Source organism: Nylanderia fulva, unplaced genomic scaffold (genome assembly GCF_048542155.1).
Source record: "Nylanderia fulva isolate GAGA-0341 unplaced genomic scaffold, ASM4854215v1 Scaffold15, whole genome shotgun sequence".
NCBI lineage: Eukaryota > Metazoa > Arthropoda > Insecta > Hymenoptera > Formicidae > Nylanderia > Nylanderia fulva.
In genome coordinates this window covers 1585582-1600681 of record NW_028189730.1, presented here as the reverse complement: position 1 = coordinate 1600681, position 15100 = coordinate 1585582, and the positions used below count along the sequence as shown (strand labels likewise).

Here is a 15100-nt window from a genome sequence, read left to right as displayed (position 1 = left end):
ATCGATATGCAGTTAATGCGCGATAAATTAATCGCGGAGAATACGAATCTCCGTGCAAAGCAACCTTTATCGGTGGAGTTTGCCTGTCGCCACCTGGCGGAGGGTTGAAAGAACAGCGGAGAACTACCCTTAAGTGATGTAGCTAGAGAATTATACCGGCGGAGAACGCGACTGTGTCGTTTTCTCGACGTTCGATACCTTACTCGTTGGATTTTTTGCCGCGTTGTCGTAGAATCCCGACGCGAAACAGATGGCAGTCATTGTAAAAACAATCCTCTTAAAGGGATTCTTGAGATGGAGTGGCGGCGGCTTAATTCTTTTTGGACCAGACACGTCCCTTGTAAAATTTTTTTCCGACGTTTTAAATCTACGGTAAATTAACAGGAAAAATTCAACTTAATACAATATTTATTTTCGGCAAATTTTATATGCTCCAATAAAAGCGTTTAGTTAAATTGGTTATCTAAAAAACTTGTTAATATCAAGATTTGTGTTAATTATTTTTTTTTTTTTTTTTACATTTCTAAATAATTAAATTCTCAAAGTGAAATTTTTTTCTTGCATTAAATTTTTTTCAAGTGCCTCGAGCACAAATATGACTGTACGACTTCTCTTTTTCTATTGAAGAACACACAACGTATAACAGCCTCGCTCTATTTTTTTTCCTGGCTACATTAATTTGCTTAGTTTCCAGAGTGGAAGTCCTCTCGGACAAGAGCGCAAACCGAAATTTCTGTCATCATTAAACGAGATTCGCGTCGCAAAAAGGGTCCGAGACGGGAGGAGAACATTTCTCTCGACATTGTTAGTTTAATTATGTCTCATTGCATGGAAACGCGCCTGCGGGGTGAAGGTTCTTTCGTTAGTGATACTTCTGTCGGTATTTTTGGCCGTTGGCCAACCAGGATACGTTCTCATGCATGCAATGGAGATTTTCTAATACGACGAGAACCTCTTGACATTTTTTCCACGAGTTGGGTAATCGTTGGGAAATGAATTGGCCAATCAAAATGTATATATGACACAGATAATGCATGTTGCATATTTATAAATATATTCTCTTCGATCAATCAATCGTCGTTTTAATCCACTCGCATTGATTTTTGCTCTTTTCTCGCATTCAGAATATGTATGAAGCATTCTTGTTATTATTTTTTATTGACATTATTGAAAAATTAATACACATAGTAACATTATTCGCTGAAATATTTTTTCTCGTGCGAAATATATAATAAAATCTCACAAAATTATTGATTGTGTTTTTCCGATTATAATACAAATTATTTCTCATTTTCATTGCATAAAGATTAAATATAATGTCGAGCAATTTGGTATCGGCAAAATGTCAGAGTTTCTGAAACAGCATGTTCGTGTAGCGACACTTTTGCCTTTGCATTTTGATCACGTGTGAACGATTGTGAGTCTACGTTTTTTTTTTTTTTTTTTTTTTTTTTTCGATCATAGTTTACGTTTTTAATTTATTATGAATTTAGATGCGTGAACAGAGAAAGTATTTTCGCGCCTGTGAAAATGGAGTTTCCACTTGGAATCGAATTTTTTTTTGCTTAAAAGCGATGTCGCCGTGATTTTTCGCAACACAGTTTTTTCATGTTTCGATTTCTTCTTTTTTCTCCTGTGTCGTTGTTTTAATATAAAATATAGTCCACGTTGTGCCAGATCTAGACGTTAGTATATAACTTTTGTGCTTAGTTGTGTGGAGAGAAACGCACAACAGTCTATTATTCTGTTATTCTGTTATTATGCGACATGTGTATCATGTTGTTTCTCTTTAGAAATTAATAGTTGTGAAAATTTTATTACAGAATAATGTTTTAATCAATTACAGTAGATGTTATTTATGAAACAACAGCCTTTTTATATATATTGCACATAAATACTATTGACAAAATTTTGTAATATACTGTCGAATGTTTATACTTACGTACTTTTTTAATACTATTCAATCGAATAAATATGAAATCATAAACTAATTATAATTATCTTGTTGAGAGAAGGTAAAGCGCTGAGAGCACGATACTTTTTCCAATTTTTTTTCAAACAGAATTGCGAATTAAATTATATTTTTTCAAACATACAAACATTTAGTAAAGTTTCTCTCTCGCGAACGTAAATACGTTCAAAATTATTGGTTTAAAATTTTAAAAATCAAACAGTCTCGAGCACATGCAAGATGCATATCTGCAGCTCTTACACATATAGAATATCGCGCAATTTCCAGAACATTCTATCTCCTGCTTAACGACCGAAAAAGAGAGTATCTTCAGCTCGAAGCGTGAGATTTTTTCGCTGACCCCTAACAAACTCGGCACTTTCGCGATTACCGACTCTTACTTATTGCTGTTTGTTTAGATCTATCTTAGAAATTGTTACAACACACATTTGCGGGTTACTTCAATCTCTACCGTTGCAAGAGTTTATATGTAAATGGAAAAAAATAATTATTTAGACAAATATTAATTTTAAAAACATATTAATTTTACAAATATTAATTTTTTAAAAACTGATTGCCGAGATTTCATCAAATTTTAGACAGCTTACTTTTTATTGCAAAAATTTCAATTTTAATTAGGAAACTTTAATATAGAGAACTTTTATTTGTGTGTATTTAAATTGCAAAAATCTTTAATATCGGAGAATCTCTTCCCGTGGACAGAAGCTGACTGCGAATTGAACGGAAAGAGTAATAAATAAATGAGCAGCGTCAACAGGACGAGTTGCCACGTATTACTCTTCATTAGTTAATTAATTTGTTAAGTAATTGCGCGAAATGAAGCGAACGTAAGCGGGATGAGATGTTCGACATTGTTCCGAGAGCCTCGCAGGCAGCTTCACCATCGGTTTTCTATTCGTCCAAGGGACGAGGCTCGCTTCTTCTCATTACGTGGGATTAAACAGAAAGGATCTCTCCGGCCGCGAAGCTTTATCCCCGCGGGGTCTCGAATTTGAATCTTTCATTGCCGCGTTCCGCATATATTAGCTCGCGGAACTTTTAATTTCGCGCCCGTCCCATAAGGATAATAGTTCGCATTTGCATAAGGATAACTTTCAGCCGTTTTGCGCGCCAAACTAGTTCCGCGAGATCGCCGACCGGTGTCCTTAATCGATGAAAAAATACCGTCGAGATTGTAAAACGTGAAATAAATCCCGCCTTCCTATTCTTATTTTGGCGCGCTTGTCGCGAATCATAAATCATTTCTTCGTCTTCTAATTAATTGAAATAAATTTATAATTTTGGCTCGTATGAATTCGACAAATCGGCCAACTAACAAAACGAACTACCTTAAGGGAATGCTGCCGTTGTTCTGTTTTACCGACTTTAAGTTAGGTTAGGTTCACTTTTTATTGAATATTGATACAGGCTTTTAATCCTAATTATTATTATTTTTATATTATTCTTTCATGTTATCTCTATTGGGAGCGCCATATTTTGTGCACAAATAAACTGCAGAACTTTTGTATTAATTAAGTATTGTTATGAGCTGATGCAAGAGGCCGATAAAAAAACTTTAAACTTTTATTGCTTTTTTATACGAAATTACAGCGCTCCTCTCATTATTATCAGTACTTTAATTGTGGAGTAGGATTTTTCAATCTGTATAGCCAATAAAAAGAAAAGCCCTTGAACACAAAGTCGGTAAAACAGTCATGGTCAGCATTCCTTTAATTCAGGCTGTCAAACAAAATGTATGATTACGAATAGAAACGAATAATTGAAATAATAATTGAAAGCAGAAATAATGTGCGATGTTGTGCAGTTATTTACTTGATTAATTACGTCATCCCTTGCTTACATCACAGGTTATTAAACTGAATTGATTTACCTCGCGTTCGTAATGAAATATCCAAAGTCTTCTCTCTCTCTCTCTCTCCCTCTCTCTCTCTCTCCCGACGCGTTCGGAACAAGGAAATATTGCGGAACGTTTCTCGTCGCGGAATTTCCAGGCTGCCGTTTACTTGCCTCCGAGTGGTAAATCGCTTTGCCACTTTTTCTCCTCCTCTTTCTAGCGAATCGCTTTCGTATCGCGACAACCAGAGTGGATAGGGGTCGGAATTCGCAGTGACTTTATACCCTCGCAGTCACCCCTCTTCAACTTTGTTACGATCTCTCCCCTGTTTCGTGAGGGAAAAACTCTCGTCGGCGATGAAAACTGAAAGTATCCGTCGTCGCAAAGCCGGAGTGGACGGCCGGTAATTAGCGTGTCGCGGCTAATTAAGCGGAGAGAAACTTAATCAATGTCTCGGTTATTGCGCGCATTAATTCCGCACCCCCTCGGCAAGACGTCGGTAAATGGAGAAGAGTCAGCGGTGATTTTTCATCGGTCTCTTTGAGAGAGAGAGAGAGAATATTAATCGGGACGGAGATGGAGAGCGACTGCCCAACCCGGTGAAATTTATTATTCGTCTTCTCTAATTTGCTTTATCTTGATGCGAATTTTTATTAACTGCTAATTTCTTTACGCTAATTGAACGACGAAATGAAAACGCGAATCAAATTATCCCCTGTAACGAGGATAATACGGGATTGTCGCGGATCAGCCGCAAAAACGTGTATAATTGCATGTCGATCTCCCAAACTGCGGCCAAAATCGATTGTCGACCCTTTTCGGCAAAAAGAGATTAGGAATCGTGATGAGGTGATTCGATTCTCCGCGAATAGAAGCGTCGATTCTCGAAAAGGACCGACAGGACGTTTTTTCGTGAACGTGATTCGAGTTTTCATTCGGATTATGAAGCGAGGAAACGATAATGGTTATTATAATCTCGTCTCATATTGTGTCCCTTTTCTTTAAATATTAAGGTCTCCATAATCTGACGTAATGCATATCAATGGGTTTTTTAGGGCTTCGAAATTTTTTTCTCTTATAATTGGAAAATTTAGATTGTTAACATTTGAAGACAATTTTTAATCCTAACGTATATATTCTTTATTTAATAAATAAATAAAAGCGATAAAATGTGAAAAATAGGAAAATGGTGATTTCGTTTAAAAAAATTACGAAGAGCTTTCAAGAGAGTTGCTTTACGACACTCGATGTATTATATAACTCGGCTCACACTTCCGGCCGTCAAAGTCGACGGGTTTAACTCGAAACCAAATTTACTCTTTCGGCATCCACCAGGGTTGGTTCCTCTCGTTTCGCGAGCGACGATGCGAAAATATACTGCCGATAAGATTGGGGTCATTCATCCGTTTCTGTCGTTATCCGATGTCGTAAATCTACCCGGTAGAATTCTTGGACTTTGGCGAGAATCGGTATTTCCCGCCCTCTCGACTTCTTGGGGTTCGTCGTTTCCGGAACAATCTTTTCGACATCACATTCGCACATCATATCCTCTCTCTCTCTCTCTTTCTCTCGCTTCTATCATCTTCAACCTCCATCGAGCATCTCTCCGAAGTGCTCTCCTCGACATTCGTCGTTCGTTTCATCCCCCATCTTCAACCCCCCAATTTTGTTTAAGCAATCGACCTATCCAGTCTTAGTCTAGCAAACCCTTATGTTGGTTTACATGAAGTCAGCAGAGAGATAAATCCGGCGTGAAGAATACTTGTTTGCTTCTTGAAGCGAAGCGGCTGGTTTAGATGTGTACTTTAAACTTTAGCATCCGAGAAGCGGGAAAGCGACAGAAGCATCCTTCAACTTTAAGTTTGACAGAATTAGGGACGATTCGGGGTCAGTCGAACGAGTCCGACAGGCTGACAAATTTTTTTTCTCCCCAAGACGAAATCAAGGTGCCAAATAAGTCAAGTATACATAGAGTGATCTCGTAATCTTGAGATATTGACGCGTAACAAGGAATGATCGAGCACGTCCCGAGAGAGATACAAGGGTCTCCTATTCGTCTCGTATGCCTCGCAACTTGCCTCCTACTTGACATGTCGATGACTATATGAACAAGTGAGTGCTCGCGTACGGTAACTAGCCTGCGGCCACCCACAACACGAGCTCGTGTATTTGTGTGTGGGCCAATATCTCTGTCGAGCGTATCGTTGCACCTATAATAGTTAACTTCTAGTGTCACGGTGAATTATAATGTAATAATTGCATCGTGCTGTCCTTTTTCTCTCTCATTTCGAGAAGTCGGAAGCAACTCTTGATTCAATTCATTTTATTTTAAATATATATTTACCGTTAGTAAAGTTTGATGAGAATTATACAGGGTGTTAGGAAAATTTGGAAAACCGGGCATTGTCAGGGAAAAATGAGGAAAGAGTGGTGCGGATTGTATAATTGATTTAAATTTTTGTTTCTTTAACTTCCGAACCATTTTATTGTTGACAAAAATATCTCAGTAAGGATTTCGTGATTTAACATTTAATTGATTTATCGTACAGACATACGCAAATTATATATTTGGGAAAAATTGATGTCTAGTCTTGAACAATCTGAAAAGTCAGGGAATTTTGTTCATTCAGTCTATTAGACACCCCGTTATATTTTTTTCCCCACAGAGAAGAGATTGCTAAATTGAAAATTTCATCGTAAAGTTTGTAGATAGATATCCGTAATGCCCTAACACTCCCAGTAAACATTGAAAAAGCTTGTGGCAGAATGCGACGGTATACTTTTATCGCGTTTACGTGCTCGTTCCCGGCGGTTAGTGTTTATCATTTTGCTGCAAGCAACACGCGCGCTCGATTTGCTTCTCTGCTGACTTTGCGTAGACTCTACAAGCCGCCATTAGTTTAGCAATGTAGCGCCGAGTTAGCGTAGTAGTTTGGCGTAGGATGACATTGCGCCTGCTTTAGAATTGACAGAAGCGGAGAACCGCGTCAGGACGAATCGAGATAAGGATAAGAAACGCAAGGAGAGAGATGTATCTCTTGTGCCGCATTTATGCCGCAACGAGAGAAATCGTCACCTGTCTGTTGTATTTCCGGGCTGGTTGCACCAACGTTATATATAGTTGCCGGTTGATTAAATCTTGTCTTCCTGCATTATACCACGGTTGATTAAACTTTGTCACTCTCTGTATTATATTAGAGTGATCATTCGGTAAGAAACAGAAAATGTTATTATCGTCAAATAAATTTTCCACGTGATATACAGTTGTAATTAATTAATAAAAAGAGATTTAAAATGAATCGCGCGTTATTTTATTTATTAAGGATTAGCGATACATTAATTATTATTTTATTAATTATATTACATTGCTAGCCTTATTTTTCGAGATCAATTAATCAAGACTGCCGGTGCAATCGATTCTCAAGATTAATTACATACTCGCTCAGATCAAGATTAATAATTCGTTTTATCGTTTGAATTAAAATCCAGAACAGCAACATTATCACACAGATAATTACCTAAAATTCAATAAACCGGACTGAAGCTACATAGTAATAGAGAGTAAACTTCCGCGCCTGCCTAGTCGAGCGCGAAATAATTGTTGATTGGTGCAACCGATGATCCCGTGTCCGTCCACGTGTCTGTCTTTATATGCTGTCTTGCACTTGTGATGTCTGTCTCGTCGTCCACGTGCACCGCGACCGCCGCAAAAAAAGACAGGAAAAAAAAGACACAAGACAGAGAGAGGAGTGTATATTCACACACTTATCATAATATGATTATTATTAACCACGTGTTATATCTCGATATATAATCGCGTCCAGTTCCCGTGGTGGTGGTGCAAGTCGTCCTCGTCGACGATGACGTCGACGGCGGTGGCGGCGGCAGTGGTGCCCTCTTCCTCGACGGCCGCGGCGCCCGGCACGGCCGCCTCTTCAGGTACTCAGGGCCAGGGAGTCGTACTCTGTCCACGTACGTTGTCGCAGGTGCGACGATCACGACTACGCCGAGCCCTCACCGAGGCGACCGCCGAGACCGTCAACTACGTCAAGACGGTGGGAGATGACGAATTTTTCGCTACCAAATATTATACCCCGTATAGTACAGTCATTTGGTGGTTTTACCCGGAAAGTTTCCCGGGAGTTTTCATATTTTTTACGTTTTTAGAGATTTTAATGAGGCGCGCTTTTCGAATTCGCACCGCCATTTTGAAAAATGCCGCCTAAAAACGCTTTTTTCACCGTATCTCCTTTCCGATTAATTTTACGATAAGAATAGTTATGTAAGAAATTAAACTAGAGAAAATTTTCTATAATTTACGTCTTTATCTTTTTTTTGTAAAACTAATAGTTTTACTAATTAAATTAATTTATTAATCGGTGTTCCGTCCTTAGTAAACTTTGCGGCGCTTGTACGCCAAAACTATTTGTTATACAAAAAAAATTACAAAGACGTAAATTATAGAAAATTTCCTCTAGTTTAGTTTCTTACATAACTATTTTTATCGAAAAACCAGTCGAAAAAGCGCTTTTGGGTGCCATTTTTCAAATTAAGATACGAGGTGGCAAAGTGAAAATTCGAAAAGAGCATCTCAAAATGCCAAATATCAAAACTCCCGGAAAACTTTCCAGGTAATCTCCTTTTTCAGCACCAAATGACTGTACTAGTATTGTATATATATAAATGCGTCGTCTACCGGGCGTTCCAGATTTCGCTTCTCTTTCGATCCGATTGTAAAAATTGTCTCTTTCCTCGCCAAGAAAAATTAATTCGTAATTTTGATTTAACGCGCGCATGGTGATAAGGAAAGCGCGCGTGACTTCTGGGATGCCCCGGTATGCGAATATATAGATATATCTGCCTTGCATAATGTATGCACATGCACGTATAACGCGTTCGGTGATATCGATAGCCGGGACGTTCGATGGGGAATACTTGACGAGCGATATAAAAACCATGACGTCTGGTAGAAATGGTCATGCCATGCTTGCTTCTTTTCCCTTTTATAGCATCTAGACGCCATAATTTCATTTACGCGCGTGTAAAGCGTGGCAGAAACTGTCACGGGGTAACGGCGCAATTTGCAACGTATAAAAAGACGATTGAGAAAAATGTACGGAATAGCATGAAGGGAAACTTGCGAAAGACACTTGTTCTGTCAAATATACATGTCATAATAATATATGTGTCAGTGCTCGAGCACGTGTTGGTCTGTCAAATATTTCCTTTTCTCCAGCTTCTTTATTTTCGACACTTGAAGGATCTTTCAAATAATCCTGTTTATTATTAAAATATATTAATAAATTAATTTCATAAATATTTTCTTTCGAGTAAATCTTCCAGGGAAAATGCAAGAGTATCGATTATTATTATTATATACCCAAGTATTAATTCATGAAAACGGACGTGTATAAAAAGAAGAGATACAAGGGCCATAAAGAAAGGAGAAGCGGCAACTCGCAATAAAACTTCCCGCGAGTTCTCTCTCTCGCGAGCGCTCAGGAAAGTGCATCTGGCAAATATTGATCGTAACAATCTGCGCTTTATTCCGCCGCTGCATTCCACGCACACGCGGGGGTGCGTTTTCTCCCTCTTCTCGTGCTAGTAGTTGTAAAGCGGCGAAATACGACGCCCGAGAAATAATAAAATCCTTCTTTTCCCCCGAGCGACGCCGCGGGTGTAACAACGCGTCGTATTCCGGTCGGACGCGGAAATTTCGTTCGTTTGCGACTGTTTTGCAGCGGTGAACTCGCCAAGAATGCGGAGGAGCTGTCGGAAAGGATTGCTCGACCAAGCGTCGCGAGAGACTTTTATTCCGCTGCGTACGATTTAAAAGGAAAAGCTCTTTTCCCTTTTTACAGGCGAGATTTTTCCTTCGGATGTTATCTTAAGAATTTTGCGGGCTTCTCTCTCTCTCTTCTTTTTTTTTTTTTTTCCTTCGAGAAATAAGATCGAACGCAACGCGCGTAAAGTCTCGGAAAATCCCGTCAAGTCAAATGTGATTACGGCGTTAAAATGCGACAGGTATTATTGCATTTTTATGTACGAATGAGATAAATTATTATTATTCTAGACGGAAAAGAGAATCACGATGAAGCGCCCGACCTTCTCGGTTAATCTTTTCCATTCGTTTTTGATGAAATTTTTTTATGGAGGTATATAATCTCTGAAATATTATTATATATTATTTGTCATATACACGCGCACGGGAATATTCAAATAAAATGTGTTATTATTTCTTCGTTGACGCGCGATAAAAATTTTTGTGTCTCAATAAAATGATAAAAAAAAAACAGCGCCAGTATCGAGTTTGGAGTAGATCCAACAATGTTAAGTTTTTGGACACGAGCGCTCGTCGATTGTTGTAACTCTTTGATTTTTATTCGCGAGAGATATAAAAGAGGAATCCCCTCCTTTCTCGATATATCTCTGACCTCGCGTAGTCACTGTAAATAATTCAATACTGTGCTTTCCACACGTGTGAGTAACATTTCGCATAATAGTTTCCGTTATTTCAGCAAAAATATATACACATCGGAAGATTTATTGCGATACATTTTAAGCCCTCCTACGCGTAAATCTTGTATATTTTTTTCAATTTTCTTTTTCCAGTTCAGACGTGATATTTTTATACTTGTATCTTGATTCATATAATTTTTACATACCTTCATTCTCGATCGCCAACTTTTGCGCAAGTACTTAGAGAGAAAGAAATAAAAGAACAAGAAGAAAAGGAGAAATGGAAGTTATCATAGATACCCCTTTTATTTTAAAAATGCCAGATCAGGATAAAAATTACAAGTATATAAATCTGTTTTCCAATTTTATCATGTTCTCCGATAACTATGACGTAAACAAGTGTCTTGTCGCAAATAGACATAGCAAGCATGAGCAAACTTACCAAGAGTTTCGTATTTCGCAAACATTTCGTTGCAACTTTCGAAGGAACGTGGCCGTTGAAATGAAATGGCGTGTGTTTCCGTTTTGGACATGGAACGCACGATTTCCTCCGGAAGTTTCGCGGACATCTGCGAGTCTCGATATTCCTCCGAACGAATCCGATCCCGTTTGCGCGTTTTCACTGTGTGTACATGCAAAATACGCTCTCACCCAGTAGTTAATAACAGCAACTTGTACATGATGGTTCAGAAGTACCCATACACATACTGTCTCGGAATCTAAAAATTAAGATAATAATAATTTATTATCAGAATTTTTACGTTTAAGAATCTGAAAATCTGAGGATCGAAAATTTTAATTCGATTTGTTAAAATTCTCAAGTTTGACATTTTTCAAAGCATCTGTATTCTTTCCACATTCTTTCTTGGTATCTCAACACATTGCGGAACTATCTCCCGGAATTTGAAAGTCTCAGAATATATACGAATCTAGATTCGTCGATTTTGCTGGATTTTCGCCATCGAAACTTGCATTTTCGATTTTCCTTTTTACACAGTGGGAAAATTTGTGTTTTCTAAAGACGATCCCTGTTAAAATTTTTGTGCTAAATATTTAACACATTCATGTATTAATTTAATATATTGCTGTTATGTTAATTGAACTTAAATGTTAAATTATTAAAACAACTGAAAAAGATGTAAAAATAACACAATGTGCATCTGTTTTTAATTTTACATAATAAATATGTTCTGTTTTATTAGTGACAAGATTTATCTGTCCAAATTTACAGAAAGAAATATTGATTTTTTATTTTATAATATAAGTGGGGATGATAAAATCTAAAATTAACATATTTTTAGTTAATTTTTACATTAAAACTGTATTAATTTTACACAAAATTTATTTTAAATTACTTCAAGTTTTGCATTTATTTTGTGTTAAAATATTAACACAATATTTTATAGTGTTTCCATTTAACATATCCGTATTATGTAAAACTAACACAAAAAATTTAACAGAAATTTTTCAATTGTGTATCCGTCAAACCAGCGTCAAAAATTTTCGAGCTCTCTGATATCCGCGGATTTCGGGACTCTCGAATTCCCAGGATTCTCGTGCGAATATCTGCAGTCACTTGATGTGCAGCTGAGCATTCTGATGATAAGATGGTACTTCCGTGTCACCCTGTACAGCATGCTTCCCCTTCGCACATCTCGCCGTTACCGGTTTACTACCGGGGAAGTTAGTTTTGTCCCTCTTATTTTCTCCCCTAACCCTGACCTGCATTCTCAAACGACACAAACGACGGGTGTGTATCAAAGAAGCGCGCTGCCCGGAATTCCGGCCGGGCACGACCGCTCTTTATTCGCCTTTCGTTCGCTCGTAAAGCCGCGATTGGCGGCGTAAAGCCTTTTGTCAGTCCATCGACGAGGAAAGAGCGCAAGACGACTGGTAGACGACTTAATCCGGGCTCTCGATCAGTTAAACGAGACCGAAAACGCGCCAAAATTATCGCTCGCGGCTGACTGAAGCCGTCTCTTATTGTTAGCTCTCTATTTCTGGTTTATTCGGTTTATTCTTGATTTTTCGATCACCTGACGATATATTTGACCTCGAAGCAGAGTCTCTTAAGGGGATCCTAAACGTTCTTGAGTTTCAGTTCTGTTTTATCGACAAAATGTGAGGTTAGATGATCTATAAATCTATTTATTAGCTATACGGATTGTTGAATTCATAATTCTGCAACCTATTGTAGATATATGAGACTATACAGATTAAAGTATTAATATTAACAAATTGCGAAGTGCTCTAATTTCAGTTAAAAACAATCCGTATAGCTAGTAGATTTATAGATTTATAGTCTAACCTCACATTTTGTCGGTAAAACAGGACTGAAACGGCAGATTTCTCAAGGACGTTTAGGATCCCCTTAAAGATCTTTGAAATTTTTGCTGCAAAAATTAATTTGAAAAATAATTTGAGCTCAAATATTTTTGGATTAACTTCTAATATACAGAAATGCAATTTCATCATCCTGTTTTTTAAAAGTAATGTAATTTCAAATATCTTCTTATTCGATTCTTGTTATTTTTAAACCTTGTTATTTCGAGACTCGAGATTCTTAGTTTTCAATGATCCCAAGAATCTCGTGCGATCGATCGAAGCGAAAACAATAAATGAACGCTTATTAGCGTTATTCGCGGAAAATGTTAAGAAAACAGAAATCCCAGTCGCCGCGTCGTTTAATGGCCGTAAGAATCGAGACCGTAAGAAAAAGAGCTGACAGATTAGAAAAAAGGCCGATCGATCTTCGACGATGATCGACGACTACGGTGATAAATATAGAACGGATCTGAAAAAGTCGGTCGTCCCACGTTTAAGAGAATACAGGTGAGTGTTGATAGCGTTGCTACCCAACTTCAAGTACGGAGAGTACAGCGTATCTTCTTTATGATTGTTGAATCTTTCCTCAAGCTCTCCCCCACCCCCAGTTTAAAGCAAGCACCCCCTTCCCTCTAGTTGCACACAGTGCACCAATTTGATGCGAAATTTTACAGCACGATATTCGCTCTCTCTACTCCTGTACTTAAATATTGTACAAATCTTGTATGCAAACATTGTTAGAGAAGTCGTCAATGAACGCGAGCAATGCATGCTGCGCGTTGCAGAAGAATGATAAAATAACATCGGCAAATTGTTGACATTTATCTAACCTTTGAACGTTATAGGCTGGATAGGGGAAAAATACTAAAGTGAAAAATCTGATCGAAAAAGAGGCTTCTCTTTTCTTTTTTTTATTCTTAATTTCTAATATTTGAATAGTAATGGGAATCGAAGGAATTTGTGTATCTTTTTTCAAAGATTATTGTGCTTCGATAGGGTAGATTTGATATGCAAGGTAAGAAAGAAATATTTGAGATTTTTTTTTAAAGAAGTTGTGTTTCTTTTAATTGATTTTTACGCCTACGCTAGAATTATAATCAACATTTAAATCGGAGCATTATAATATTAACCTTTGAATATCTGCTATAAAATGTTACACCACGTTTTATCTAAACATATTTTAGATCACAGAAAACTAAAATATAAATGCTTTCTTAATTAATTCTGAACTAGGTATTATTTCCTATGGTTAATATTGAAAGATATTTATTAAATTAATTAAATTGTCTGCTAAACGTAGGGAAAAATTATAAATTATTATTCCACAAAAGATTCCCGCACTGTTAATTATTTAATTTAAATATATGTATAAAATTAAATTTAAATTAAATTTTCATTCAAACATATATTTAATTTAATTAAAAAAAAAAACCTTGTTACAATAGGATATACACATCTCTCGCACGTATTTTATTAAAACACTCGTCAGATATTACGCGAAATATTGCACGAGAGGATGGAAAAATTCAAGTTGCTCAGTCATGTAAAAGGCGAGAATAGAATTTAATATTTAATCGGAATAGCTCTTGTCGCTCTTCTTACGCGTGTTTCCCCAGCAATCCAACGAATCAAGTTACAACAATTCTCCGGCCGTATGAATCTTGCAAAAATATATATTACAAGGCGCAAAAACCGACCTCGCCGAGGGTGCAAAAACGCAACGATTTTCTCTTCGCGCAACAAAATAACCCCGGGATTTCGTCTATCACGCGGACCCAGGTGCACTCGGATTATTTCGAGCGACGTGCGAACGAGACGCGATTCCAATCGCGGCTCTCCTCGATTGACGTTTTATTAAAATGTCGAATGTCTCGATTTTTGAGGAGCGCCGGATATTGCTTTTCGACCGGGGTGAGTGCGCTTGTGTTTCTCGCCTTTGATTTCTCCGGGCAATTTTTTTTTCCGCAACGCGGTCACGTGGCGGAACACACTCGACACTTCCGATACGACGCGACGTTTAATTTTCTCCGCCTGAAAAAAATGAGATGGTACGGGCGAGAGGAAGTTAAGTTAATGAAAAGATCTCGCCCGCGAGCGGGATACGCGAGAATGCATTAACGGGAAGGAAAGTTTTTCCTCCGCAATCCCGTTTTTATCTCTTTCCCCACGGCTGAGTCGTTGAGCGCGAAGCGTCGAGTTTGATAAAGGCTTTGGACCCCACAAGGAGAGACACGGAAGAGTCCGAGATAATGCGACACAAATAGAGAGAAGGAACGCATATATATATATATATAAAATAGAAAAGAGATATGGAGGATATATATATATTCTAGCCTTGGCAATCTCAATTATCATTATCGGGACAATTGTTGGATAATTATTATACTTTCGCAATTGTATGGACTTTACGTTGCGGAACGAGCACATCTCATCAGCAACGACAATGACGGCCATTAAATTATATACCTGAATTATACAAATGTCGACTCGAGCTAATTTCTATTAATAGC

The 15100-nt window shown here is 37.7% G+C and overlaps 1 protein-coding gene across 3 annotated transcripts in view; it reads left to right on the top strand.

Annotated features, from left to right (window-relative positions):
• The window catches only part of SK (small conductance calcium-activated potassium channel), a 165912-nt gene that overhangs the window by 64383 nt on the left and 86429 nt on the right, over positions 1 to 15100 (top strand). For 2 of the 3 annotated variants that reach the window (XM_085480457.1, XM_085480458.1), the window contains exon 4: positions 7631 to 7861. The exons of the other annotated variant lie outside the window; for it this stretch is intronic. In XM_085480457.1, coding sequence (XP_085336583.1) covers positions 7631 to 7861 — 231 coding nt within the window. The remainder of the gene's footprint in view (positions 1 to 7630; positions 7862 to 15100) is intronic. 3 annotated transcript variants of the gene reach the window in all.